Source organism: Dermacentor silvarum, chromosome 1, assembly GCF_013339745.2.
Source record: "Dermacentor silvarum isolate Dsil-2018 chromosome 1, BIME_Dsil_1.4, whole genome shotgun sequence".
NCBI lineage: Eukaryota > Metazoa > Arthropoda > Arachnida > Ixodida > Ixodidae > Dermacentor > Dermacentor silvarum.
In genome coordinates this window covers 445,067,709-445,082,279 of record NC_051154.1, presented here as the reverse complement: position 1 = coordinate 445,082,279, position 14,571 = coordinate 445,067,709, and the positions used below count along the sequence as shown (strand labels likewise).

At 45.3% G+C, this 14,571-nt stretch overlaps 1 protein-coding gene across 9 annotated transcripts in view; it reads left to right on the top strand.

The window, feature by feature from the left end:
- LOC119437740 (sorbin and SH3 domain-containing protein 1-like) overlaps window positions 1–14,571 on the top strand; it is a 266,626-nt gene that overhangs the window by 170,588 nt on the left and 81,467 nt on the right. For 7 of the 9 annotated variants that reach the window (XM_049660831.1, XM_037704713.2, XM_037704711.2 and 4 more), the window contains 4 exons: window positions 3,077–3,133; window positions 3,896–4,009; window positions 9,141–9,349; window positions 12,818–12,832. In XM_049660831.1, the coding sequence (XP_049516788.1) occupies window positions 3,077–3,133; window positions 3,896–4,009; window positions 9,141–9,349; window positions 12,818–12,832 (395 nt within the window). The remainder of the gene's footprint in view (window positions 1–3,076; window positions 3,134–3,895; window positions 4,010–9,140; window positions 9,350–12,817; window positions 12,833–14,571) is intronic. The other 2 variants (XM_037704716.2, XM_037704712.2) reach the window with 2 other exon arrangements.

The following is a 14,571-nucleotide window of genomic DNA, read 5'->3' as shown; positions in this document are numbered from 1 at the left end:
TGTGCCACTGTAGCATAGCATGCTCGGGAAAAAAATGCTCGTATTGGTCATGCCATCATGTATGGTATTGTGCACGTGTAAGTCGCGCCATTGTATAAGATGCATCGCCGCAAATTTTTTGGGAAAAAATCGACTTCTAGTCCAGAACATACAGTCCATTTTTTCTTGCGTTTCTTTTGTATTTTTGTCAAAACGTAAGCATGAAGTTCTACTGTACTTTTCAATACTGTACATTATAAGATTGATGAGGAGCCATCGTGAAGGAAGAGAAGGCAAGTGGGTGTTACTGATGAGATTTCGGGTGGCTAATTGGTTTTAGACATGTGCCCAAATACCAAAAGAGACGAACACGAGCGCCGAGAGAGAGAGGAGAGAAACATGTAGGAGCAAATAAACACAAGCAGGGGACCTGTTTGTCTCTTTGTGTTTGTGCATGTGTCTATGAGTCTGCTACATTTACAGCGATACAGGCGTGATCTATGTTCACAGTGACAGCAAAGGTTACACAAAATGTTGCTGTTGATTCTGTGGCTTCAGTTGGGAGATCATAGAGTAATTTTTTAATGGATGCATAGCGAGGGAGGCCCTCAGCAGCTAGCCTGATGTTTCCTACTTCCTTTTGTGCGCATGTCTCAACACCTGTCAGCACTTACCGATTTTCTCACAAGTTGCTTTTACATGATGATATAAAGACCAACCTCATTTTTAACTGCACTGTTTATAATGAAGTCATGAATATGATGAAGTCGTCACAATGCCCCTTGAAATTCCATAGAAACTCGTGCATTTAAAATCTCGTTTTAACTAAGCAAAACTTTGCTAGAAATGGATATAATGAACTGTTGTCAGTTCAAAAGAAAAATTTATTAATCATTTTCTGTTGATTAGGCCAGAATCTGGCACTGCACGGCACTTCTAGTAGCTTCTCTGATGTAACAGTTCAAAACTTCCACGAGCTGTCGGCCACTTGGCAACCCATCCTAGTGCTGCCGAGTCAGTGGCCTTTCTTCTTTTATACTACCGCTGCCACCTCAACTCCATGCACACAACATGCTGTGCCTTTGTTCAGTATTGCATACTGTCACAACAGAATGACATATGAACAGTGAAGCATCCAGCTTGTGATACATACTGCATCATCTAACTGTGGCCACGATAAACTTCAACTCACGCACAGTCAAGTTAAGGGGTTCATAGCTTCACATGTTGCTGATATGTTCTTGGCAATTGCTGGCGGAGTCCTGAAAGCCTTTGATTTTGTATAGTGCTCGTTCCCGAATGCCCGCAGGAAGTAGTTGCTCTTTTATTATCTAGAACATGGGTTCTCAAAGTGGGTTCCGCGGAACCCTGGGGTTCCGCAGGCCCCTGCTCGGGGTTCCGCGAGCCACTGATAAATTTTTCGTGGTCCCGCGCTCACCAAGTGGCTAAAACGGCGAAAACGAGGTGCGCTCGATCCACAGAACCTCTGTTACTCATGCCTGAGTGTCAAAAAGCACATCACAGCGTGTAACGGCAACGCGCGAACTGCGCAATAAAATCGCAAGCAGCTTGTAGCCACCCAACCTCTCAAAACGGGCAGCGCCGCCTAAGCTTTCGCACTTACAACCCAGGGGCCGTAATTTACCAACATGCGCATTTCTCCCATTTGTAGCTAGCGTAGGTGCCGATTGCGTGCGCACTGACGTATTCGTTGGAGGAATAAAAAAATGAAGAAAAAAATGCGCGGAGCATCGCAAATACGCGCCGCAGAAGAGCAAGAATGGCGCTAGCCTCCAACCGAAACGAAGCGGCGCAGTTCGTATCGCCATGGTCCTCAGCGGCAATCATGCGTGGCACGTGATTGACAGCAACGCCGGAGTGTTTCGTGCCTTATTGTGCCCTTAAAAGACTTTATTCTTGCGTTTATCGCCGCGCGTAACACCGCGTTGGCGGCATGCCGCGTGCCTTCATAAGTGCGTAGTTGCCATCCATGATCGCGTCGATAACCACCGCAGTTTCGTCCGCAGCGGTTGCAGCAAACAGTAGCTTCGTTTTCACTCGGTGCGCGTGTCGGCTGCGCCTTCACAACTGCGTAGTCGCCAACCATGGTAGCGTCGATAGCGACCGCGGTTTCGTCGATTTCGTCCGCACTTCTTGCAGCGAACGGTAGTTTCGTTTTGACTTGGTGCATGCGTCGGCCGCCTGCCTTCTGAACCGCAAGGTCGCCGTCCATGATCGCGTCGATAGCGGCCCCGGTTTCGTCCGCAACGGTTGCGGCAAGCTGTAGTTTTGCTTTGACTCAGTGCAAAGCTGTCGAAGATTAAGAGCCCCGACTACATCCCGGTGGACGGACAATTTGTTGGCGAGCAGCTGACTGGCGAAAAAATAAACGGGATGTATGCGCGAGTCCTTCGCCGCTGCTAGCGCTAATCAGTCATGAGATGAGAGTTGCAGCTTCCGCACTGTTCTTGTGCAAATATAAACAGGATTTGCCGATTCATTGAGTAAATAAAAGCGTGTTGACGTAGTTAAACATTTGTTTATTGTTTTCTTCATACCCTCAATAATTCGACATTCGGTTAATTAGAACATTTTAATTCGGTTATTTCGGGGGGGGGGGGGGTTTCCTTGGCGCTTCATGGAGCTTAGCAGTGTTCCCTGGAACGAACATGCTTGAGAACCCCTGATCTAGAAGCATGCACTCGTGTGAGAGCAGAGAATTGCTGTAGAGGAGTAATGCTTATCATGAAGTAATTTTGGCTCTCCCATAAACTATGTTGTCTTGTAGATTTACTAAATGTTTACATTGTCTCTTTTGGGAGGTATTGCAATTGGAAGTCAACTCCTTTCATAGTCTTTATAGGAATATGTCGGACAACACAAGGGTTAGAGTATTGCAATTTTACAATACAGATATCAACATGGAAATTTTGTGTTAGTACTTATTTAAAGGTGTGAAGCACTGAAGCTTATGCCATTGGCTGCTCCATACGTATAAAAGTTTATTTAACTTTTTATAGCTACTGTTGTGAGAATGCAAATCTAGTACCGGGCTTGTTTTTGCTTGCTCATAGATGCTTCTCTCCTCTGTGTGCAGAAGGCCAGATTCCCAAGGGAGCTCTTTATATCGATGACCACCACGACAACTACGCTGGTGAGTAGGATGTGTGGACAGTTTTAAACCATAACTTTACAACTGCATGATTTTTTCTAAAGCAGCAACCTTTGCTGCTTCGTATGCTTAGTCCTTTCCTCTGCCCCTGCCATCAGTTTTAGCATGCACAGAATAATTTATTATTCTCATTACATGAGAAAAAAACAGCACAAGTGGCACTGTACAGCTGATGTGGATGATCACTGAGCATCACTATTTGCCATAGGTTGACTCAAGAGGTTGGCCCCAGATGTGCTATAGGTTGACCCCGAGCTACTGATGTCACTTAGACAACGTGCGCTACTTTATGACTTATTGCTCCACACCTTGCACAAACTTCCAAGTACTTCACTAATAGCTTGCTGGTTAATGGGCATGATCTTGAGTGGCATTATTGAGCGAGGGTTTATTTTCCTTTTCCCTAAGGGCAACGCGTGATTTTCCCTGGATTTTATTCTTTTCTTTATATTTTAACCTTTGCATTCGATTGACATTTGTTTTAGTTATCGCTCAGTTTGGACTTTCGCTAGATTGTGTATTTGATCTCTGAAACAGCACTAAATGGTGCGAAGGAATCTTTTATGTTTAATACAAGACAGTGCCATAAATTACGGGCATTGTTTTTTTTTTCTTCTACGATTGTTTAGTTCACATTCTTCTCCCACCTCTTGTTTCATCGCTCCTTCTTTTGTGCGACGAAATGCCTTCTGTATTTGAATACATGTTACTTAACCTCCTTTGTTAAATTGCTATATTTTGCAGCTTGTGGACAGCGCAGAGGTGATGAGAAGGGCAAAAAATCACTTGAGAGGGCTTCGACACTGAAACCTGAACACACAAAAAAGCCGCAGCAGAGCACGCATCCACTGACAACACGTAAGGTTTCATGTGTCACTTACACAATATGTTGCAGATGAGGTCAGAACAATCTAGAAAGTGTAATACTCTAAATGAAGGTAGTGTCCCCTAATATACCAGACAATGCCCTTGATGGCGGTTTTTCGCTTGGCTTCAGCGCCGGCAATAGAAGTCACCCTGAAGCTATTAATTAACTTAATATAAATTACTGAAGAATACTTTTCAACTTTCATTACTGAGATGTTACAGTAACTTGATATATTAAACATGATTAAACACCTTCTTATCCGGGACTGACATGTTTGTGATTGTCTACTTTTACAGTATACCGTAGTTTTTCATACATAACCCGCACCCCCAATTACAGCAGCCCGGAAAGCTAAAGAAAAAAAAAAATTCGCGCATACTGCTCAGGATTATAACTGCATACAACACTCAAATCTTTGCAAAAACAGCCTCCATTCCCAAATTCACGACTAGTCCATGTCACCCCTCATCAGCGATGCTGATAAAGCTGGATTCACATGACGGACGTAATCGCTGACGAATCAGCCACGTGACATGTGACGGGAATTGGATCACTTCGCTGCTAGCATTCATATGACTAAGGATGAAAGTGCGTACGGAGCAGCCTTCGCATGGGCTACGGCAATAAGCAAACACAACCGAGCTAAAAATCTCAACGGCAACTTGGCTCTTCGCAGTATTGCGAAGCGCTTTGCGCGGACCGAGTGACAGATCACGATACACAATCCGCAAGCTAAAATCATGATTTGCTTCGGCGTATGAATACAGCTTCATCTTCAGGTTCTGCTGCACTGAAAGGACTACTGTTTAGCCAGCTCATTGTGATCCAAGTTCTAGTTTGCCGGCGCCGCACACACTATTCAATAACTGCTAAACACAAAATGGCGATCCGCAAAGAGTAGGAGAATGGGTGACCATGAAGGAGGGGCAAAGGGAACTTAAGACAGGGTTGAGGAGAGGGTGGGGTTCGCTAGGCGATAATGAAAGCTTTAATGGCGGAAAACGTTGCCATGAGGTGTGGCTTTACGGCAGTGTGCGCTGTGCTGCCGTGAAGTTGCACTTTAAGGCCAAATTTGTAACTCGCACCCAGACTTTACTGTTTTTTTCTACTTTCCTTAATTCTTTGTGCGGGTTATATGCGCAAAATTTCTATTAGGTAGCTATTTTTGCGTGATGTTGCTAATGGGGCATTATGCCTTTGTTGTGTTCCATTTTCTGGTAAATTCCAAATATTTTACGACCTACAGTGCCACCCATACCCCCTATGTAATTTCCCACAGAACTACTATCATTGCTGCAGTGATTAGTTTTTTTGCATGGTATACTAATAAAGTGTTGTAGCTGTAACATAGTAATTATACAGATCAATTTACACACGAGCGACGGCTAGCCGATCCCCAGAGTGGACACTACTATAAGAATCCTGGGGCTGCTAATTGAGGCTAAAGGTGGTAGCACGCAAACGGTCATGAAACTCACGTCCAAAACGGAGAACATGCTCCGGCTGGTCCTTAGGGTAATCAACCGCAGGGGAGGGCTCAGTGAGAGCAATGTCATCAGACTTTACCATGCCTTCCTCATGAGTCGCGTAAATTACGTAGCCTCGGCACTAAAATGGACCAAGAGAGACGTGGCCAAGATAAAGACACTGATGCGCAAGAGCATCAAAAGGGTGCTAAGTCTTCCGATCACTACAAGCACAGAGTGGCTCGATCGGTTAGGGGTCCACAACTCACTAGCAGAAATAATTGAAGCACAGACCCCAAGGCACAGGTCGTGTGGCTGTCGACCACCAGGGCCGGCAGACGCATCCTAGAAGAAGCAGGCATAAATGCAGAGGCAGAGTGCAACGCACGCAAGGTCGCGCTCAGCGCAGCGGTCAGGGGCGCTTTCAAGGTTGAACCGCTTCCGAGAAATGTCCACCCGCAATTCAACGAGGGGTGCCGAAAGGCGAGGGCCTGAGCACTGCAGAAATCGACCGCCAACTGCCCGGGACTGGCGGCATTTGTAGACGCGGCCCATTACGGGCGCAGCGACGGGTACGCGGCCGTCTTGATTCGCTGGGATGGGACGATCATTAACGCGGCATCAGTCAAGGGGGTAACGTCCGAAGTGGCCGAACAGGTGGCAATAGCCATGGCAATGAGAGACGCCGAACGTCCTTACGTGCACACAGATTCGCTATTGGCAGCCAGAGCATTCGCCTCGGGCTTGATATCGTGGGAAGGGGTGGCCATCCTCGGCAACATGGGAGCCGCGGGTCATCACATCGTCAAATGGTTTCCGGCCCACAGGGGGGCCGACGTGCACCCTGACTTTCCCAACGCCAACGAGCTGGTGCACGACCGCGCACGAGGACTCGCGCACCGCGGCAATCGTGGTGAGCACTTCGAAGTGGCAGGGAGGGAGGGGAGCACCGAGACCCGCTGCTCACCTTCAACGAAATAACAACGCACTATCAGCTCTCAAGGAGGACCTTCCCGCTTCCCCATGCTAAACTCAATAGGCCACAGTCATCGATATTCAGAATGCTTCAGACAGGGTCATTTCCCTTGAGAGGCAGACTGAGCCTTTATTTACCAGAGGTGGAGCTGCAATGTCCGGATTGTGGCGAATCATACTGCTCACTAGCGCACATGCTCTGGCAATGCTCCGCATTAAGCGGCACCGTGTTCAGTAAAGAAGACTGGGAGGATGCCCTGCAAAGCGACGACCACCAGATCCAGCTCCGGGCCGTCCAGAGGGCTCACGAAAGGGCGGAGGCTCACAGGCTTCCCGTCCCAACGTGGGTGCGGCCCGCTACCCCTGCCGACCACTAAACCAAGAGTGGGTGGGGAAGGGTTCCTCAGGACTCAATAAAGTTATTTCCTCCTCCTCATAACTGCTATAGCAACGCATGAATGCATTATTATTAGCAGCTGTATGGGCCCATACACTGCTGTTAGAACTTAGACAGCCATATCTTTTGACAATAGCACTTTAGAATATTACTCAATGGCATAGCATTGAAGAAAGCAGCATGCAGTGCTAAAAACTGTGAAAGGTAGCGCTGATGAAAGTTATTAACAATTATGAGGTATGTATTTCTGTGCCTGTCACCTCTTATGAAGCAAATGGTGTGTTTGCATGTCATTTTTGGCATTGACCATGTGCTCAATACCTTAGATATGTATGTGGGAACATTGTAATGCTCATTCCTGCCAAGTGCTGAGCAGACTGGCATATTTCATAGTTGCCTTTCAGTGGCTGCAAGCAACATGGCTCATATGTGTCTTGTTTTCAAGTACACTTGTGGGTTAGGGCACAAAATTGCCATCCATGACACACTAGCACTGCTTGCATAAATTTATGTAGTTGCAGCAGAGTGTCAACAAATAAAGCTCATCTAATTAGGACTTGTCAATGAGCTTACAAAGTTGGGCTAGTTGGTTCAATTCAACATTGTAATAACACCACTAATGACGGGACAAAGCAAGGCAGATGATGCAGACTCTTTGTGATCCTCCTTGCTCTGTCTCATCTGTTGCACTGTTATTACTATAAAGTAGGATGTATGGGCCATTCAAGCAGATATTCATGTCTCATTGATGACACAAGTTTTTTGATGAAGTATGACTAAAGCACAAACGACATCAATAAAGTGGAAACTCTGACTGGTTGGCATAGCATAGTCCAGGTTCCTGGATACCAGTGCAATGACAATTAGTGCTAGGCCAAAAACAGATGTACACTCGTGATCAAAAGTTTAGGACCACGTCACCATCAAAAAATTTAATATCAAGCACAGCTCTGCGGCCTGCAATTGGTTTAATACATCGTATTAATCAAACATGCACGCGTATGCGTGCACTCTTCATCAACTGGAATGCCCAGGCTGCGAAACAAAAATGAAAAATCGCGGCACCTTTGGTCCCTAAACTTTTGATCGCGACTGTACATGGAGCATTGACTAGCTTAGCAAGACTTGTTGTTGGGCTAGTCAGTTCATGATAGGGAGTAAAACTAAAAGAGTGTAGAAGAGGCACAGACAAGACTGAACAGTAGAGCAGAACAGCAGAGCACTTGTGCTGTTCAGTCTTGTCCATGCCTTTCTTTCTTGCGCTTTTTTAGTTTTACTTCATTGACTAGCAACTGCCATACCATTCATAAGAAATCCTGTGCTTAGTACCAGTTTTGAAAAATATGTCCTCAAACTCTGTGGCAATTAGCATTGACGTTCTACCTAACACTATTCAACACTGTAGAAAAATGCAGCGTCGCTGAGTGTTAACTGGACCATCAGTGCATTTCGCCACAGATTTTGAGGACATATTTGTCGGAACTGATACTAAGCACAGAATTTCTGAGAGGTGGATGTGACTTTATTGCTGTATGACTTCAGTTCGATAATTTCGACATGTGCCCTAAAGTGAATGCGTAGCTATGAATTTAATTATTGAAGTTTTGTTAAATAGCTAGCGTCACCAGAATTTTTCGTTCACGTGGTGTCCGCCTCTTCACGTAATCCAGCCAATTTGACAAATTTAACCTAAACTGACCAAATAGACATGCAGGTAGACTAAAGAGGAAGCAGCTTTGATCAAATTAGTGGGAGATGTTGTGCAAAAATAATTTACTGATCCACAGATACCTATGCTTCTGCACAACAACAATGCCTCCTGAAGCACTGTCCTGAGCAGTGTCTTCAAGAATGGTTAAGGATTTTCACTTCAGCTGGATTCAAAACGGACTGTTGAAGATGTCTTGCAAAGGGTTCTGACAGCCATTTCTTTGCTGCTTATCCAACCAGAAACGAATACTCGAAATGAAATTCTGAAATTGAAGTACTGATATAATAAACAAGACTGGGGTTCAATTCATATTTGAAATTTCACACAAGTTGTTTCATGTATCATATCCTGAATCCTACATGGACAACACCTGGTGGCTGTCTTCAGGGCCTATCTCGTGCAGTAGGCGCCAGAGTGTACACAGTGCCCCAAGTTTCATTCTGCATGGGGAAGTTTCATGCGTTTTTCTGTGTGGAAGCTGGAGCCACGGGCACAGACCCAACTCCATGAAATGTGGTTTTGAAGCTTCGGGTACGGCTGCTTGGCTGAGTCTGCCGGTCTTGCACTTGCAGACCCTCGGCGACCCGGTGCACGACCAAACGAGCCCTATGTGTACGACCAGAGGGTGACAGTGGATGGTGACAGGGTGCACACAGACACCTACTATGCTATGCCTACAGTGAAGGAGGTGTCATCGGGACACCGCACCACCATCCCTGCACCGCCGAAGTACGAGGGCATTGGGCCCACCATAAATGGCATCCCTGTAGGACTGCGCACTGTGAGTAAAAGACAGTCAATGGATGCCACCGCTCGTGGACTAAAATGAGGGTTCTGGTTTGTGCATGTGTTGCCTTTGCAATTAGGTGAATGTAAATCTAACTCTGTCTAACTCTCTTGATTGAATGGTGGGGTCTGAAGTAGCTAGTTCATGACTGTGTGAATAGCCCATACTGAGTGAAGCCAGTAGTGTGCACTCACGAGAGCGCAGATCTTTTCCAACTTGGGCCTTCATTTTTCATTTTCAGAATAAACTCCATGTAAAAGATTCATACTGAAATTTTATCTTAGAAACTGTAGTTCAGAGTGGGACATTTTTCTAAATTATAACATCGTAACAAAACATGCACTGGATTCTTGTTACAAAGGTTGTTATAAAGCAGGATTTGGTGGTTATCTTCACACACTGTAATTAGTATTGAGTAAATTAGCACTACATTAAGAGGAAAATGAGAAGGGAGGTGGCTGTTATATTTAGATTGTTTTTCTTTAATTTGACAAAGCTCAAAATATGCGTGGCATTGCTGTGTTGTCCTTCCCTCAGCATAATATTGGTGTTCAGAGCTAGCTAAATGTCATCTTGCTTTGATAAATCAAAACCTCATATGGACTAGTTTGGTTGTCATTGAAATCAACAGCAACACTGATATCATTCTAAGCTAAAGTTTAATATTTTCATCGAATAAGCAACAGTGGTGTATGCTTAGCTGTTAGTTTTTACTGAATTGAGAGGCCAGTTTTAATGAAGATGAAAGTGATCTGTTTGGTTGTTTAAGAGAACGGATGCTTGCAGAGTGAAACCTTACTGTCCTGAAATTCTGTAGGGGATGAGGATTGAAAGACAGTCTGGGAGACTTGTGGTGTCCCTTTGTTAGCTTATTAGCTTTATGCCATCTTTATTATAGATGATGCAAGAGAGGGCCCTTTAATACATTGGAAGAGCAGTTGATGAAAGACAAGAAAAAGAAAACTTTTAGTTGCAATTTACTTCCTCTCAGTCTTTGTTTATGCCGTGGAGCATAAAGGGGATCTTGTTAAAGTACTGAGACTTTAATTTTTTAGTTATCGTTGAACTAGTTCCTCTTTTATGTTTTCAACTCTGTGCTTGGTGAAGCTGTTCTAGCAGTGGTGGTGCATGTTTGTAAGAACTGTTTGTATCTCTTTTTTGCTGGAATATGTTCACGGTTCTTGTACTGTTTCTTTGGCATATTCTGTTGCGTGAAATTTTTCATGTGTCATTCTGTCGTAGAAAAAGAGTTTTTGTTATCACTAGTGTTGTTGTTGGCTTTCTTTGTCTCTTTGTTGTTTTGAGTGTGTAGCTTTGCAGTGCATGTTTCTTTTCTTTCGTTGCGGCACACAATTGACTGGCATTTAAGACATTTTGCATTGAATACATGAATGGTTGCACGTCGCAGCAGTGTGATTCTGTCATGGCTTCTCTGCATACTGAACGCCCGGATCGGCGCAGTGTGAAAAGTGCTGTCCTGTTGTGCATGGCTTCTGTTCCTCACTTTCACTGTTGGAGCATTTTGTGTTTTTTCAATTTTTTTAAATTTAACCTTGCTGCTTTGGCTCGAACACTGGCCCTCCTTGCACAGACTGCAGCTTATTATTCTGCTAGTAGCTTCTTTTTCTTTCTTGCAACCTGCAGTTGAAGCTCATTTGCTGCCCTCATTAACCTGCATACAGTTAAACCTGCTTATAACGAACCTCCATATAACAAATTCCTGGATATAACGAAGTTTTTCTATTCCCCGCCATTACTCCATAGAAGCACACGTATTTGAGACCTCTACGTAACGAAGTGGCAGCGGGAGACCCTCTCGATATAACGAATTTTCCCCTCCGACAACCTAGAGATTTCGCCCCAAATTTTGTCATTTTTGCGCGAGCAGCAACCGGAAGCACCTTCTCCGTCGCGACGGAATGCGAAGCGAGCGCACGTGTCCGAGGCGGGCCTGCATCCCTCGACCCGGCGATCTTGCCGCTGCGGGCGTGACCTTTCCCCCTCCCTTCATTTAAACCTGATCCTGCCGCTTGCTGCAGCTGGTCTAGCCCACCAAGCCGGCACTCTCTCGTTTTCCAGTTGATGTTGCCGACGCACTGGTACACACAGTGACACATCACACTTGATGAGCGCGGACACGCGCTGTCAAACGCTGGCGGCGTGTGGAAGCGCCGCTGGAGACGCGAGCGAAGTGACCTTTGTGCTGTTGTCTATCGCTTCAATGCAAACTGAGCGCCGAGAACACAGCACGCACAAAGCTACGAGCCGCCGACGCACATACACTGCTAGACTCTGCCTCAACGCAGATCGTTTTCAAGATACGGCCCGCATGCCACCGCGCAGTATGCAGTTGATGCCAGAGTACAGTACAACGCCGCTCCGCTATCCCTCCCCCCTCGCTCCCTTGCCGGTGCCTCGAGCGCAACGGAAGAAGGCGCACTTCCTCCCGGCTTTTCTTGCGTGTGCGAGATTTAGACGCGGTCGTCGGCTCCCCTCACACGTGTTCACTCGCACATACAGCATACGGCGCGCGGCGACTGCGTTATCGCCCTTGGATGAATATCTATGAGCCAAAACCAATTTTAGGGCCACAACGCGTCATAGACACCATCTTTGTATAGCAAATACAGATCTCAAGGGCCATACTTGCTGGTGGAAACCGAAAATACGTCATAGTTGTCACCCCCGGCACTTTGGGCGGCCGCATTAATGCCATCGTCAAGCCACCAAGCCAAGCGACATGAAAAGTCAAAATGGCCGCTCGGGCCGGCGCGGGGTGGCAGTTCGCAGCGTATGATGCGGGAACGGTCCCACAGTTGCGACGCAACAGTTACCAATGCATTGGATTCTATGGGAGCTGTGCCGGGACTGGCTGAAAACGAACAACCGGGAAAACGCAGCCCCCGGAAACGTAACAGCGAGGTTTTACTGTAACACTACACAACGCTATGACGCCATCGGGACGCTCGCTCTTCGTTTCCGATGCCTTGTGCTTGTGCCAAATGACACGCGTCCACGCCTCCGGTACCTGGTGTGACATTCCAAGGATGAGTGCTTCGACGAAAACGGGTGCGCGTTACAATTGAGGGCGCGTTAGAATCGAGGAAATACGGTAAGCGTTTCTTTTTTGAATTTTCGTGCTGATCCTGCATATAGCGAAATCCTCTTTATAACGAAGTTTTTCGGGAATTTGTCAATTTCGTTATGTCCAGGTTTAACTGTATTTTGCATTCATCTGTGGCTCTTCTCTTTTGGACATCAATTTCCTTTCCTCTTCATTAGTCACTTCATTTCTTCACTGCTACTCTCGCTGTTTCCTGTCACATGCTTCTGGTTTGTTTCCACGCAATTTCGCGTGGTCCGTGTTGAAGCTGAGGTGTGCGCGCTTCCGTCTCTGGATTTCTGACTGTGATCGCTTATCATTTTTTCATGGCGTTCTGGTTGCTTATCGCGACATCGCAGGAGAGGAGGTACCAGGTAAGCTCCACCTTTGCAGAGACCTATACCTGCCTCTTCTCAGACAAACTGATACTTTCCTTCTAGTGATCCTTTCGTTTGATCTCTGAATGAGTTGCTCAAAGACTTCCTATTTATTTTTTACTCTTTCTTTGTAGCAATGCACATTCTTCAGAAATATTTATGTCATGTGTGTCGTGCTCATAGCTTCTTGTATGAACTTGGCATGTTTGGTGATCCATTAAGCAGTGCCAAAGAGAAAAATCAGTAATAAGTGCCATTCAGTTTGTGAAAATCTATCGAAGCATTGCCAGGGCATAATTTCTGAGGCAGGATTTGTGAGCCGACAGTGTCGAGGTCAAGCTTTGTCAATCGTAGAACTGTTGTATCTATATAATGCCGAGAACACTGAGAAAAAAAGAAAAGAGAGAGCCTTTCATAATTCACTTCACACTTCGTTATTTCGTATTACATGTAAAAAAAAGTCTTTAACAGGGCTGGCTGCACAATCACCTGCACCAATAACTCTAACTGGTTATTTTGCTAACTTGGCAGTCGGTGCCGCTTGCTTTGATGTTGTCCTCTTGTTCAGGCATAACCAAAGTGCTGCATTTAGTAACTGCACAGAGAATGGGGTCATTAACAAAAGTGTGTAAGAGCTAATTTCTTTTTATGGTCTCTTGCTAATTCTTCGTGATCTTCTGTTATGATTAGTGTTAACAGTGGCATATGCCAGGACTTGTGTGCTACTTTGGTTTCATTGAAACGAAGAGCTGAAGCTGTGCAGGCAGAATGTTCGTAGTGTTAATTTCTTCTGGTATCAAGTCCCTGCCATTATTATTATTATTATTATTTCAATGAAATTGGTACTTTTCTTGCTCATGCGGACTATGCTGTGTAGCCTGGTGCGCACCTATGCATATAAGGGTCTAATTGTCCACTATGGATGCACAGCTAGCTCATATCCTTTACTGGCTGGGAGAAAAAAGAAGTTGTTTTGTAAGTGTCGGAATTGCAGATGCATAGTTTGTCGGTTTAGTATTATGATAAAGCGTAGCACAGAGGCAGATACAAAAAGAGTTGGCAGTCCTCGGGGGTTGTGAAGGGCCATTAGTTCCTTTTACTTGATTTCAGCTCCTCAGTTTGTATGGAAGAATTATATAATTCAAGGCATTGTAGCTTTCTTTCAATATAGTGTAACAAAATTAACTGAATGAAGCACTAATTAATTGATAAAAGGTTACCAGTCTGCAATTTACGTCCAGCCCTAATGATAAGTACCATATGCCAATACTAAGCATACATTTTTTTTCCATGCTTTATTTGGAGCTGTAGTTAGAGCCAGCGGCAGCAAGTGTTCAGCTCTTGTCACTGCTTTCATCTGACCTCTGGGCACTGACGTGAGCTGTCCAAGCTTTGTCCTGCCCCTGGTTTTAGTGATGGCCAAGAGAACCTGCAATATGGCAGATTTTCTGAGCAGTTGTGTTTGCTTATATTGTTTATTTTATTTATGTCAGCAATGTACTTTGCTGGGGATGGTCAGGAATTAGATGTGTGTGAGGTCATGTTGTTGCTTGTGCAGTGTAGCTTTAACCACTAACCCTTTGAGGCATCTGTGTTTTTCTATCTTTTTTCTTGAATTGCTTGCATTTTGTCTGTCAGTATGCCTCTTTATTTTCGGTGCGTGCCATCGTTTGGAGGCTAAGCTTACAGACTACTTAAGATGGCTGGCCTTGGAGGCCAGGTTGCTTGCTAATATG